General features: G+C 33.0%; 1 protein-coding gene across 1 annotated transcript in view; it reads right to left on the bottom strand.

Moving 5' to 3' along the window:
* Window positions 1-15349, bottom strand: part of LOC111422149 (diuretic hormone receptor-like) — a 51699-nt gene that overhangs the window by 4938 nt on the left and 31412 nt on the right. The window contains exon 3 of the mRNA XM_023055377.2: window positions 9205-9385. Coding sequence (XP_022911145.1) covers window positions 9205-9385 — 181 coding nt within the window. The remainder of the gene's footprint in view (window positions 1-9204; window positions 9386-15349) is intronic.

Below are 15349 nucleotides of genomic sequence, written 5' to 3'. Positions count from 1 at the left end.
ATTATAAACTTATAACCATAAATTTCTTATCTGCGTATTATAATCGGCTTTGCTCATATTTATGTAATGGTTGCCTTTCGATAATCTGTATGCTTTGTCATCTAACACAGCTAGTTCACAGGCGCCAACAACCATCTCACTATTACCTTACTTGTCGCTCATAAAGCCACAAAATTCATTTAATCAAAAAGTCACATTTTGCGCTAATATTGTGCGTTCGCGTAGATTAATGCACTCCAATAATATACAACCAATCAGAGTAACGATCGTTTAAAATTTCGACCAATAACGTGAATTTCTAAGTGGATAACAGTTACCTAGGTTTTTCAACTGAATAAATCACACGTGATATTTTATAACTGATTAAAACGCGACTACCATATATATACTTTTGTTTACGTCACATTTTTGACAACTATAATTAAGTCAAAAATAGTTAATAAATAATTAAAAATTGTTGATAAATTGTGCAATTGTCGTGTATTAATCTCCCTAAAATACGCTCGAGCTTGATTTTAAATCAGGATAATTTTATTTTTAATTCACTCAAGTTTTGTTACCCTTTGGAAATAACTCTCAATCAAAATCAAAAGATAAAATCGCTCCAGCTAAAGCTGTCGCGATTTTATCATGCTTTTGATTTCGAGTTATTTCCATGGTAACAAAACTTTCGTGTAAAAATAAAATTATCCGATTAAAAGTCAAGCTCTTGTGTATTTACCCCCGATTAATGCACTCCAATAATATACAACCAATCAGAGTAACGATCGTTTAAAATTTCGACCAATAACGTGAATTTCTAAGTGGATAAAAGTTACCTAGGTTTTTCAACTGAATAAATCACACGTGATATTTTATAACTGATTAAAACGCGACTACCATATATATACTTTTGTTTACGTCACATTTTTGACAACTATAATTAAGTCAAAAATAGTTAATAAATAATTAAAAATTGTTGATAAATTGTGCAATTGTCGTGTATTAATCTCCCTAAAATACGCTCGAGCTTGATTTTAAATCAGGATAATTTTATTTTTAATTCACTCAAGTTTTGTTACCCTTTGGAAATAACTCTCAATCAAAATCAAAAGATAAAATCGCTCCAGCTAAAGCTGTCGCGATTTTATCATGCTTTTGATTTCGAGTTATTTCCATGGTAACAAAACTTTCGTGTAAAAATAAAATTATCCGATTAAAAGTCAAGCTCTTGTGTATTTACCCCCGATTAATTTTTTGGTTTACACTGCGATTATTTTAACCATTCGTTTATATAAGCAAATGTAATAATAAATAATAAAGTTATAATTTTTTTTGTATTTACAGAACGACGAAAATCTGATAGAATATTGAGAAAAAACATATTGAGCAAAAACTAACATTTTCGCTCAATCTAAGCGTCAAAAAAGATGCAAATTCAAAAATTCCTGGAAGCCGTATTTATTGAAAGTAAGGAATGAAACTTATTCTAAATTAAAGCTTAAAACTTTCTCTTTAAAATGATGTATAATAATTGTTGGGTTGGATTGGAAAAATATTGAGGAAAAAAATGTTAACATAAAACTTATATTTACGTATAACCTAAAAGAGTCAAAAAGATGCTAATTTAAAAATTCCTGGAAGCCGTATTTATTTAAATTAACGAATGAGACTTATTCTAAATTAAAGCTCAAAGCTTTCTCTTTAAAATGATGTATAATAATTGTTGGGTTGGATTGGAAAAATATTGAGAAAAAAAATGTTGAAACAAAACTTACATTTTCGTATAACCTAAAAGTATCAAAAAGATGCTAATTTAAAAATTCGTGGAACCCGTATTTATTGAACTTAAGGAATGAGACTTATTCTAAATTAAAGCTCAAAGCTTTCTCTTTAAAATGATGTATAATAATTGTTGGGTTGGATTGGAAAAATATTGAGAAAAAGATGTTGAAACAAAACTTACATTTTCGTATAACCTAAAAGTGTCAAAAAAGATGTTAATTTAAAAATTCGTGGAAGCCGTATTTATTGAAATTAAGGAATGAGACTTATTCTAAATTAAAGCTCAAAGCTTTCTCTTTAAAATGATGTATAATAATTGTTGGGTTGGATTGGAAAAATATTGAGAAAAAAAAAGTTGAAACAAAACTTACATTTTTGTATAACCTAAAAGTGTCAAAAAAGATGCTAATTTAAAAATTCGTGGAAGCCGTATTTATTGAAATTAAGGAATGAGACTTATTCTAAATTAAAGCTCAAAGCTTTCTCTTTAAAATGATGTATAATAATTGTTGGGTTGGATTGGAAAAATATTGAGAAAAAAAAAGTTGAAACAAAACTTACATTTTCGTATAACCTAAAAGTGTCAAAAAAGATGCTAATTTAAAAATTCGTGGAAGCCGTATTTATTGAAATTAAGGAATGAGACTTATTCTAAATTAAAGCTCAAAGCTTTCTCTTTAAAATGATGTATAATAATTGTTGGGTTGGATTGGAAAAATATTGAGAAAAAAAAGTTTGAAATAAAACTTACGTTTTCGTATAACCTAAAAGTGTCAAAAAAGATACTAATTTAAAAATTTCTGGAAGCCGTATTTATTGAAATTAAGGAATGAGACTTATTCTAAATTAAAGCTCAAAGCTTTCTCTTTAAAATGATGTATAATAATTGTTGGGTTGGAACAAAACTTAAATTTTTAAATTTTCTTTTAATAACCATTTATCAAAAAGATACCTTTTTGAACAACAAAATTTAACAAGACCACTTTTCACTAAACTTCTAACCTCACATCTGGACGAATAAGTTTAAATATACCTAAAAACCCTACAGTGCGGATTGTGTCATTTTTTATACAGATTCTTTCTTGTATAGTAGAAAGTATCGACAGCTCTAAATGCGCCGAATAGATGACTACAGTTTAAAATGAATGTTTAAAACTACCGGTACTTTAAAGTACCGTCGGGACACAAAGGGTTAATTTAGTTTTATTGGTACTATAACGTGATTTCATAGATTTCATAAACATCGTTGTTATAATTTTTTAAATACGGTTAACATTTATGGATGTTACTTATTAAAAAATCGTATCGTTAAAACTAATTGAGATATCATGACAAGATTAACGGCATTTTAAAGAAAATGTAATTTAGTTTTGTTGTGCCATAAACGATTTCTTAATTTTTATAAATTAAGTTGTTGCGATTTTTTAATTCACAATGTTTAGAGTTGATTGTTTTCAAAATTAAGTTGAAAATTTAAAAAAATTTATTCCAAAAAGTAATTGAAATATATTGTAGAATGAAATAAAATGTGTTCTAAAACAAATTTAATTTTGTTTCATCGTACCATACATAATTTAATTGAATAAACTTTTTCATTCATTCATCCTAATAATAGAAAAAAAATTGACAACCGTAAGAGCAGGAAAGATTACAATTGTGAGATATGTACGTAATCTCACAATTGTGAAAACAATTTCGAATCCAATAAATCGAAATAATCAAAATCGAATACTTCATATTCTACACATTTCTCATGTTGATGCTGATTTTGTTGACCTAGTGTTTTAAAGTTACTGTTGTACTTGCAATAAGTTGCAGCATAACTAAAGAAGGTTCGACAAGGAAGTGAAGGAATGACGTTGTGACGAGTGTTACGAACATGGATTTAAATACAAACTCAGACACCCAGCTGAGTACGACTAACGACATCGACAATTCTGATTTTGAAAACTTAAACCACTGATTAATTTGAGTGTGTAATTAATTATTAACTTTTAATCGTGGTTTAGTACATTATGTTTTAGTTTATATTACTCCTACTACCAGAACTAACACTAGATCTAGAATTAGAGATTTTCGGGTTAAGCCGTCTTTTCAGAACAAAAAGCTACTTGGATTCTCGTTTACGTTGCACATTGTAAATCATGGAGCTTTAAAGACACCTACTTTTAGTCGTTCTAAAAGTTAGTGATACTTTGAGAAGAAGATTTCGATAGAGACATTGCAAGTGAAGGTTCTTACATGTATACAGTTACTTATGACACAATTTTTAGGCTTTCGCAACTTATGATTCTTAATAATAAAATTCCATTTATTTGAAATTACCAAATGTGAATGACAAATCCTGAAGCATAAACGGCCCTGTTTTAAATCTGATTATAAAAATTAATGATCTGCAAGAAAAGTGACGTATTGGAAAACGCGACTGTTCGTTGGTTACAAGGTGTTATCGCTTTGCCAATGACCTTTAGCAGATGCAAGTGCAGGAGGTTGGCCATTAAAAGCAAATCAACAGCAGTTAACGTTTGCAGCACAAATTAGCTTGAGAATTAGTGAAAATTTAGATGCTGCTAACATTTTAAAAGATTGACTTCCAAAAGATTAAAACATCTATCAAAGAAGAAAGATGTGAACCCAGAATCACTATCATTAGGAATATCCTTTACTTGTTATACTAGTTTTCAATTGTAAAGTGGCAAGCAAGATCTGGAAAAGATAAATAGACTGCAATTGAGACAAAATAATTCAGGAGAAGTTCAGACAAGAGCTAGGTCTCTTAGTGGATATTTCTAAAGGTGACTTTGTAAATACCATTGGTGAGAATTCGGTTAGAAGATTTTTCCAATGACCTAAATTGACAAGCAGAATTACTACAGTTGACGAAACCTTAATTTTCAGAATGTCAATTATATTGGAACCAATAGCAAGCGGACATGAGATTGATGTGAACTCATTGAGAGCTATTATAGAAGGCTGAAATAAGACAAATTTCCCGAGAGGCGTGTAATAGGGATGTTATACACAGATTACTGTTTAGAGATGACTCTCTTTTGACAAGTATACATCCATTGTTAAAAAAAAAACGAAGCCATCTCTCAAAGAAACCATCCATTATCCTCTTCCACAAAACCTTATAATAACTTTAACTCAAGAATTCCCAAAAAGTGTTCATGGAGACAAAGAACCAAATGAGGAGATTTACTGAAAATCATAAACTAAATTTTAACTTAAATTTTCAGTATCCGTGCTAAAACTCACAAGTCCATCGTCTATTAATATGTACCATTTTAAAAAACTCTTACGGTCAGTTAACTACTTATCCAAGATAGCAAATTAAAGTGATGTCCTTAGCATGATGCGCAACTAATCACTCTTCATTTTCATTACGCTCCTGGCAATCTTTCTTAAGTTTTAAGCTATACAGTGAAACGTTAAGTAATAATGAAAATTCTATGTAGGAAGAAAAGAATGGGAGAGGAGAATCGAACTTTGTATTACACCTATTGGTCTTGCATCTGACTGAGATTAGAGTACGTTTTATTGTGTACAACATATCCCTTAATTGTGTGATTAATTTTTTGACTTAACTATTTACCATTTTCATGAAAGATTACAGGAAAATACCAGTAAAATCAATACACAAAATATCTAGAAAGATAGAAGGGGAAAAATATTCGTCTAAAATCCTTTAGATAATAGAATTAATTGACTGCTCGAGAAAATTTATTAAAGGGGATATTGTTGGTTAATAAATAGAAATTAGTTAATATATCAATAATATATAATATAAAAGTAATTAGGATAGAGACTATTAATTAGGAAAAGGGAATGAAAAAAAAGTTACGTATATATGCTTACCACAATGTGGTCTTTTGTCTCCATTACTTTTTTTGGAAGCTAGAATTATTGTATATACTGATTATTTTGTGTTGCTGATGAAGCGTAAAAAGATTGAAGCAATGAAGTAAGTATTAATGAAGGCTAATGATAAAAAGTCGTGAAAGAAAGCTGTTAAATACATCGGTCTTCATCTAAACAGAAAGTTATTGTGGAAAACAATTGTGAAAAGGCAAGAAGTATCAAAACAATGTTTATAAACATATTATATCATATAATCAATTAAATGAGGATATTCTCAAACTGTTTCTTTACCGCTACATTTACATTTTAAACTGGAGTAATTTGGATATTGTTTTATCTGCCTTTGTAAGCAAATGAGAAAATAAACAGTTGAATTTTCAATGTATTTTTCAATGCTACGAGACCGAATCCAGTAGCTACAATGATGTTAGGAACGCATGTTTTGCACAAAAGTTACAGAAACTGTAAGGATACATAGGATTATAGAATTGTGTGGAGATGCTGCGAATAGTATAAGGAATCTTCGCAAAACACAATTGCATGACATGTTTAATTATGCGCGTCGACAGGAATATATAAGTTTGAAAATAATAAGTAAATTGCCATTGGTGTATAATGTTTTCAATTGTACGGTGGTCGATTAAGAAGGAGTCATATACATATGTACATATTTGGGGAGCGTTGTGCGGAATCGTCCTACAAGTTTACTGAAAGTTTACTCTAACTATTTTTATTGTTTTTATTGGTTCAGGAAACCATTATTGATAAAAACACTGGCCAATCTTTTCTTATTTCTTTCTAAAAAAAAACAGAGTTGGAAATTAATTTAATTCTGTCGCGCCTAGCAACAATAGTGTTAATCAAGAGATTAACAGAATGATCAGAGTGAAAATTTATGATTTTTCAGAGTACGTAGGTTTAGTGTAGTAGTACAAGATATTAGTTTGATCATCTTTTCTGATGACTCCATATTAGTCTTTGGTAAATGGTTTTTGTGTGCAAAACCATTAAAAACATAAAGAACATGATCGACTCGGTCAAAAGGAACCGCACAGATATCATCTACATACTCAACGATGAAGGAGAAATTAAAGTTAGGTCAAGGAATACATTCATCAAATCTGGAAACTATCTTTTTTATTAATAATAAAGTAAGATGATTCAAACATTCTTTGTCAATAGATGTTGCCGCTTGTACAAACGCCTACTTAGATATAATAAGTGTAGTAACGAATTTAAAAAAAATTTCGTAAATAAAGAGGACATGAAATCAATACCAAACATAGAGGTAATCTGAAATCTTTCATTTTTTCTAGAAAAGTAAACAGTTAAGTTAAAATTTCAGCCAGGAAAGCGAAGAAAAGAGCAAGAACAACGCTCTGCATATACCACCAGTAGTCAATCAGGACAAAGGTATGTATATCAATAAAGATATCGACGGCAGAGCTGGTATTAATGATAGAGAAGCGGCAAATTTGAAAGTTGAACTTCGAATACTATCGTACCAACGTAATAGAATCCAACGTGTCATGGAATTTTTGCAAACTCACGAAGGAAAAGCCGCTGAAGATCGTCTTAAGAGGCGTCCAGGAGGGTATTCTTAAAACTATTAGCAGAAATAATCTGGATCACGGTAATTTTTAACAAAGCCTATTATTCTGTAGCCGTTAATATTCAATATATATTCAGAAAGAATCTTAAAACAAATATTTGACGCAGTCAAATGTGCACATTTGTTCCCGCAGTGCCAACGCCCAAAAGCTGCAAAAGTCATATGTGTCACACTCAGCGCGTTTAAGGCTTGTCTGAGTGCCAGCGAGCGAACTACCTTACAATCTTGCGTTCACAATGTACAGTTTCGATATTTAAACATGCGACAAAAGCCGATGTTAACAACCATGTGCCGATCCCATCCTCCAAAACCAACACCATAAAAATAAGAAGACACAAATAATTATTGACTAGAATAGAAGTAAGTCAAGTGTAGATACTCTGAAGCAGCTCTCAAGAAAACCAAAGATTGGAACTAGACTGGAATAACAGTGGAAACATGAGATGTTTCCACTGTTGAAAATATTCCAGGAGTTCTGACAGAAAGTCTTCATTGATTTGTAAAAATTGCAATCCATTTATTTGTAATAATCATAAAGTAATTACTTGGATTGAAGTAAAAGAAATGAAGGAATTGTTATAAAACATTTTATGAATAAATATATTTTTATTAATTTATTCATTTTGGTCACATTTCACAATAGCTGTAAATTAAATAGTCACACTAATACTCTAAATTTCTCATAATGGGGTCACTATTGACACTTTTTTAGCAAAAATTAAAGTAAACAATAAACAAATAAAGATATAGAATTAGCTTTTACTTGAAATTTAAGCTAAATATAAAATAGAATAAAATAAATAATAAAAGATGAACACGAAACATGTTTTTGTCTGGTTCACAACAATTTTTTTTATCAATCCCATCAATTAAACTTGATTACTGATATGATATCAAGGTATTAAGAGTAAAAATTCCACGCAAACATCTTTGAGTAGTAAATTTAAGAATGTTCACAAAAAATATAAAAATATTAATATTTTATTGTTCGATTTCTTTCTTCCAAAAATCTTAAACAACTTTTTAGATCATACGCGAAGAAATTTTTGGGTAAATACACGAAAAATTTTGATCTACATTTATGGATTTTAGTTGGAGTACGTGCGGTAAGGAAAAAAATAGGTAGATAACCCGTTATCGGTACATTTTCTTATAAATAAATGCCACGTATGACAACGACGACTATTGGTTATCGATATCGGTATATCAATATAGGATAAGAAAACCCTGCCTATAAAAGATGATATGAAACGGTTGATCTAATTACATCGCCTTAGACGTTTCGACTGGAAAAATCGGGTGTTGACTTTAAGGTGGAAGGCTAGGTCTATGGCATGTAGATTTTTCTTTTTAACTATTTTTTAAGTACTCGTGCCAGATCTATTTCTTCCACTTTTAAGACGCGCCCGAAGTCTACAAAACTTACAACTTTCACAGTTCCTTTAAAATGGGTTTATCGCGATGGAAAAACAAATATTTACCGCATCATCTTTATTATCTCTTTTCTCAACTTGGTTTTCACGCGTTAGAATCGGTTTAGTAGTGTTACTCGTGACGTTGTGAGGAAAACATTAAGAAAACATTTTCTTGTAAGAATTTTCTGAGTCGGTTGAGTAAGTGGAGTAGTGGTCTCTTCACTTTTATAGAATAGTGAGATTCAACTCCTCCATCTTATTTTGCAAACTCATAAACATCGACGTGGCAAAAAAGGGTGAGATTATTTAATTTCTAATCAATTATCTTTGTTACATTTTTTGAATTTTAAATAAATCATTGTAATAATTTATTATTTCGTGTATTATTTATAATCCTAAATTAATAAAAAAGATATTAAAACCGCTCCTTTTACGGGAATATTTTCTTATTCCGAGAATTGCAAAGATAAGATAGTTAATCCAAATTTAAACACGAGATGTTTAAACTTTTCGACGTGTCAAAAAAGATAAGCATAAAAAATTTTCGCTTACTTATATCTGATGAAAATATAAACTGCAATTATCAAAGCGACCAAACTTATTGAATATCCGCATAAATAAATCGTAGTGGTTAATTCGACTTCGTGCTCCTCTTCCATTAATTCCGTGCAATTTTTAAAATCGGCATATTTATCCCAAGTATTATCGGAGTTACAAAATCTGGTTGCGTTGTCTGAAACAAAAAGAAATTTAATGAATTAATTTTTTCCACCTTTTCAACTTAAAAAAAAACTTTAAAAATCAATTATATTTGAAATTTTGTTGAAATTATAAACCGATTTCACCCTTGAGAGACGATTATTGATTATTTATTATCGCTAGATGGACTCGATTCCACCGGAAAATAACTTGTTGCGGCGATTGCCTATAATCTTAATCGAACCGTGCCTGTTTTCATTTTTCAACTAAAGTAAAAAATAAAGAAGATTTTTAAATTTCCTTTGTAATTAAACAGAAAAGAAACGTCAATAGCACATGTTTGTTGTTGTTTGTGCTTTTATTTAAAGAGGAAACTAATTTGGTTTCTAGTTTGGAGGTAGATAACGCATCAAAACACGACTGCTACTAACCCTTTAGATGATGCAAACTACTGAGGGTAATTAGGTACTGGTTCTCGCTTTAACAGTAAAGATGGAGAGCCTTTATCAACCTCGGCACGCCTTTGTCGCCAAACATTCATTGTACGCACGAATTAGCATAGGAATTGTAAATTGTCCAAAGGAATCCATTTGAAAATTAGATTATATCAATTCGAGTAAAATCGTCAGAAATTAATAATTAGTTAGTTACAATGACTTAATCTGTCCTTTGATCTTTACTTGTCATCAAGTTTTACTAATATCTTGATCGTTCGAATCAAAACGATTTTTTAAATTTCATTAAGATTAAAATAACGCGTTAATTTAAGCAGAAAAAGCATCGATGGATATTATAGTTTTAACTTAGAAGTTAGCATCTCTAATAAAAGCAATGAAGGTGAATTGGAAATTAAACCTCATTGTTTTCATAAATAAGTAAAATATAAATCAATAAGTCACTTTCTGATTTTGAAATATATACGATTAATGTATGTGCCTTTATAATTATGAAAAATATACATACATATATAATATTTAATCAAATCGCATAACCGAAAGTGCAATAAATAGCCTTTATTAATAACAATTCCATTCTTTTCCCTACAATTAGTCCGCCATCTCCCTACGCAGATTGTCGATTGAACTTGCTATAATAAATGCGTGATATTGCACATCTGAATATTTCAATAGATGTACATACATCCAAACCACAAGTGCAGATCTTTGAGCCACGAGTGTCTATATCAGGTCTATCCATGAAATGCGTAGAATACGACGGTATAAGTACTGCGGGTAATAATTTCACAGTTGCTTTACTGTGTTACTTACAATTTGTGTTCATAGGCACCTACGAATAATGAAACCATTTTAAAATCGAGGTTGCCTCTTCTTGCGAATAACTCGAAAACAAAATGAAATAGGCTTTCAGAATCAGTTGAAAAATGTAAGGGTATACGACATAATAAAAAAGTTTAAGAAAATAACCTTTATGAACAATCTAGCATTGATCCTGTGGTTGCATATTCTGAAAAGTGATCTTATACGATTTCTTATGTTGTAACTTTGCCGAATTTTATCTTCTTAAGACAAACCATATTGAAAACATTTAAAAAAATGTTTAAAAATTTCCCCCGATATCTTAGCCATTTATGAATTTAGACCAAAAATTTTTACACTAATCGTCATCATTTTTAGTCTAGTATTTGTGATTAAAATTATGCCACAACTTATAGAAGCAACCCGTATATACAATACGCGTCATAAGTAATCCCTCTGTTTGATTTGAAAACAGTTTGAGATATCGTCATGAACCGAATCACGTCGATTTTTTATTTTTGGTTAGCCCAAATAATTTAATCTAAAAATTGTTTATCACTTTTAGTTTTTCCGGAAAATGGGTGAACTTTGTTTTTTTAAATGGAAAACCCGTATATTAGTTATGTATCTAGAACCGTTTTCAAATTAGACCGGGGGTGGGTTAGTTATAACGCGTACTGTATATTTTGATATAAAACCAGTCTAGTTTTTGGGAGGCAGTGAAGTTGGATTTCGTTGGTGGTGGTTTTTCTGGTCAGTGAGTTAAGTTGCCGGATGCTGAAAGGTTAATTGGAAGCTTGAAAAACATTAGGAGAAATATAAACGGTAGTTTCAGATCAAATTGTTCAAATAGTTACCTTTATTAAATGACGACTTCCTAAATCACCTTTATTCGAACACTATGTATCTGTCAATATGGACTCCCAACACAGACGCTGCTTTTGCACACTGAGGAAAAGTACTTAGTCGCGTATTACAGCTACGATAAGGACTTATTTTGTCTTAATTTGAATTTAACTTTAACAGAAGAAGAACAACTGACAGCTGTATCAACTGATCGTGGATTGAAGTTTAAATACAAGTTCTTACAGAAAGAAAAGGTGATATAACCTCTGCTGAAGGACAAACACTAGAGAGAGTAGATGCTGAACAAATTGAGGAAACACAACAATTTACAACGGAGGAGGTAATGATACAGATTAAACAACTAAAAAACAACACTGTCTCCGAAGAGCGGCAGAAGAGAGCTGGAAGCAATATCACTATTCCAACTTCTAAGAAAGGAACATCCTCAGATCCAGAAAATTGCTGAGGAATTTTATTCCTAGACAACATCAAGTTGTTTTCCTACCTCCTACAACATCGCTTTTTGAAGCACATAACAACAATCGCGTAAGAATAGCACAACTTTATAGATTTGACGAAAGCGTTTGACAGTGTGTCGAACGTTAAAAAAGCGTTGAAGCATAAGAGACGGCACCCACATATAATAGAAACAATTTATACAGGGTGTTTCATGAAGTTCTCCCGGCACTAATGGAGCATGTTGTTTAGATGATGTGTAATAAAAAAGTTCATATGAACATATGTCCGATTCACTTCACTTATTGAGTTATATGAATTTGAAAATAATATTTAAAAATTATGGCGTTACGGCTCAGCGCGGGGCTCAAAGGATAAGTGTGCTATGACTGCATTAGTAAAATAAAGTACTTATTTACCTTACTGTCAAATTTGACAAGCTTGCCGTTTAATCTAAAATTATTTGAATTTTATTTGCGTACAATGCCGTTTAAGTTTACGACTGTTGAGTATGCTGATATGGTTTTTGTACTGGGAAATTGTGATAGAAACGCTACTGCAGCTTCAATTGAATATCGACGACGTTTTCCAAATCGGCGTGTTCCATCGCCGAAGACTTTTAGTAGTACCTTCCAATCTCTCCGAGAAACTGGTTTACTTCCATGTGGCTGAAGTTAGATTCACTCGCCAGACACAGATTCGAATATTTACAGTCGATCAAACAAGTAGTGGTCCTAAAATTTTATTTCAAATATGAACTTTTCTCACCACTTGGGAGCGTTTCACTCTAAAATCACGATAAGTACTTAAGTTGAACCCTCTAGAACCCCCGTATCTAGAGATGGGGATGCTGGAGGAGGGTTTAATTTCTGATAATTTTGTAGAGTAATTTTAGGATTTTCTTTCTCATCCCCCGGGGGGTGCTTCACTTTGCAACTACGCTAAATAATTAAGTCAAACCCTCTAGAACCCCCGTGCAGGATCAGAATCCCCAAATTTATAGATGGAGATGCAGGGTGAGGGTTTAATTTTTGTTAATTTTGTAGGGTAACTTTAGGATTTTTTTTCTCATCCCCCGTGGAGTGCTTCACTTTGCAACCACGCTAAATAATTAAGTCGAACCCTCTAGAACCCCCGTGCACGATCAGAACCCCCGAATTTAGAGATGGGGATGCAGGGTGAGGGTTTAATTTTTGTTAATTTTGTAGGGTAACTTTAGGATTTTTTTTCTCATCCCCCGTGAAGTGCTTCACTTTGCAACCACGCTAAATAATTAAGTCGAACCCTCTAGAACCCCCGTGCACGATCAGAACCCCCGAATTTAGAGATGGGGATGCAGGGTGAGGGTTTAATTTTTGTTAATTTTGTAGGGTAACTTTAAGATTTTTTTTCTCATCCCCCGTGGAGTGCTTCACTTTGCAACCACGCTAAATAATTAAGTCGAACCCTGTAGAACCCCCGTGCATGATCAGAACCCCCGAATTTAGAGATGGGGATGCAGGGTGAGGGTTTAATCTTTGTTAATTTTGTAGGGTAACTTTAGGATTTTTTTTCTCATGCCCCGTGGAGTGCTTCACTTTGCAACCACGCTAAATAATTAAGTCGAACCCTCTAGAACCCCTGTGCACGATCAGAACCCCCGAATTTAGAGATGGGGATGCAGGGTGAGGGTTTAATTTTTGTTAATTTTGTAGGGTAACTTTAGGATTTTTTTTCTCATCCCCCGTGAAGTGCTTCACTTTGCAACCACGCTAAATAATTAAGTCGAACCCTCTAGAACCCCCGTGCACGATCAGAACCCCCGAATTTAGAGATGGGGATGCAGGGTGAGGGTTTAATTTTTGTTAATTTTGTAGGGTAACTTTAAGATTTTTTTTCTCATCCCCCGTGGAGTGCTTCACTTTGCAACCACGCTAAATAATTAAGTCGAACCCTGTAGAACCCCCGTGCATGATCAGAACCCCCGAATTTAGAGATGGGGATGCAGGGTGAGGGTTTAATCTTTGTTAATTTTGTAGGGTAACTTTAGGATTTTTTTTCTCATGCCCCGTGGAGTGCTTCACTTTGCAACCACGCTAAATAATTAAGTCGAACCCTGTAGAACCTCCGTGCACGATCAGAACCCCCGAATTTAGAGATGGGGATGCAGGGTGAGGGTTTAATTTTTGTTAATTTTGTAGGGTAACTTTAGGATTTTTTTTCTCATCCCCCGTGGAGTGCTTCACTTTGCAACCACGCTAAATAATTAAGTCGAACCCTCTAGAACCCCTGTGCACGATCAGAACCCCCGAATTTAGAGATGGGGATGCAGGGTGAGGGTTTAATTTTTGTTAATTTTGTAGGGTAACTTTAAGATTTTTTTTCTCATCCCCCGTGGAGTGCTTCACTTTGCAACCACGCTAAATAATTAAGTCGAACCCTGTAGAACCCCCGTACATGATCAGAACCCCCGAATTTAGAGATGGGGATGCAGGGTGAGGGTTTAATCTTTGTTAATTTTGTAGGGTAACTTTAGGATTTTTTTTCTCATGCCCCGTGGAGTGCTTCACTTTGCAACCACGCTAAATAATTAAGTCGAACCCTCTAGAACCCCTGTGCACGATCAGAACCCCCGAATTTAGAGATGGGGATGCAGGGTGAGGGTTTAATCTTTGTTAATTTTGTAGGGTAACTTTAGGATTTTTTTTCTCATCCCCCGTGGAGTGCTTCACTTTGCAACCACGCTAAATAATTAAGTCGAACCCTCTAGAACCCCTGTGCACGATTAGAACCCCCGAATTTAGAGATGGGGATGCAGGGTGAGGGTTTAATTTTTGTTAATTTTGTAGGGTAACTTTAGGATTTTTTTTCTCATCCCCCGTGGAGTGCTTCACTTTGCAACCACGCTAAATAATTAAGTCGAACCCTCTAGAACCCCTGTGCACGATCAGAACCCCCGAATTTAGAGATGGGGATGCAGGGTGAGGGTTTAATTTTTGTTAATTTTGTAGGGTAACTTTAGGATTTTTTTTCTCATCCCCCGTGGAGTGCTTCACTTTGCAACCACGCTAAATAATTAAGTCGAACCCTCTAGAACCCCTGTGCACGATCAGAACCCCCGAATTTAGAGATGGGGATGCAGGGTGAGGGTTTAATTTTTGTTAATTTTGTAGGGTAACTTTAGGATTTTTTTTCTCATCCCCCGTGAAGTGCTTCACTTTGCAACCACGCTAAATAATTAAGTTGAACCCTCTAGAACCCCCGTGCACGATCAGAACCCCCGAATTTAGAGATGGGGATGCAGGGTGAGGGTTTAATTTTTGTTAATTTTGTAGGGTAACTTTAGGATTTTTTTTCTCATCCCCCGTGGAGTGCTTCACTTTGCAACCACGCTAAATAATTAAGTCGAACCCTCTAGAACCCCTGTGCACGATCAGAACCCCCGAATTTAGAGATGGGGA

The sequence above is a fragment of the Onthophagus taurus genome, chromosome 11 (genome assembly GCF_036711975.1).
Source record: "Onthophagus taurus isolate NC chromosome 11, IU_Otau_3.0, whole genome shotgun sequence".
Lineage (NCBI taxonomy): Eukaryota > Metazoa > Arthropoda > Insecta > Coleoptera > Scarabaeidae > Onthophagus > Onthophagus taurus.
This window is presented reverse-complemented; position numbering and strand designations above follow the sequence as displayed.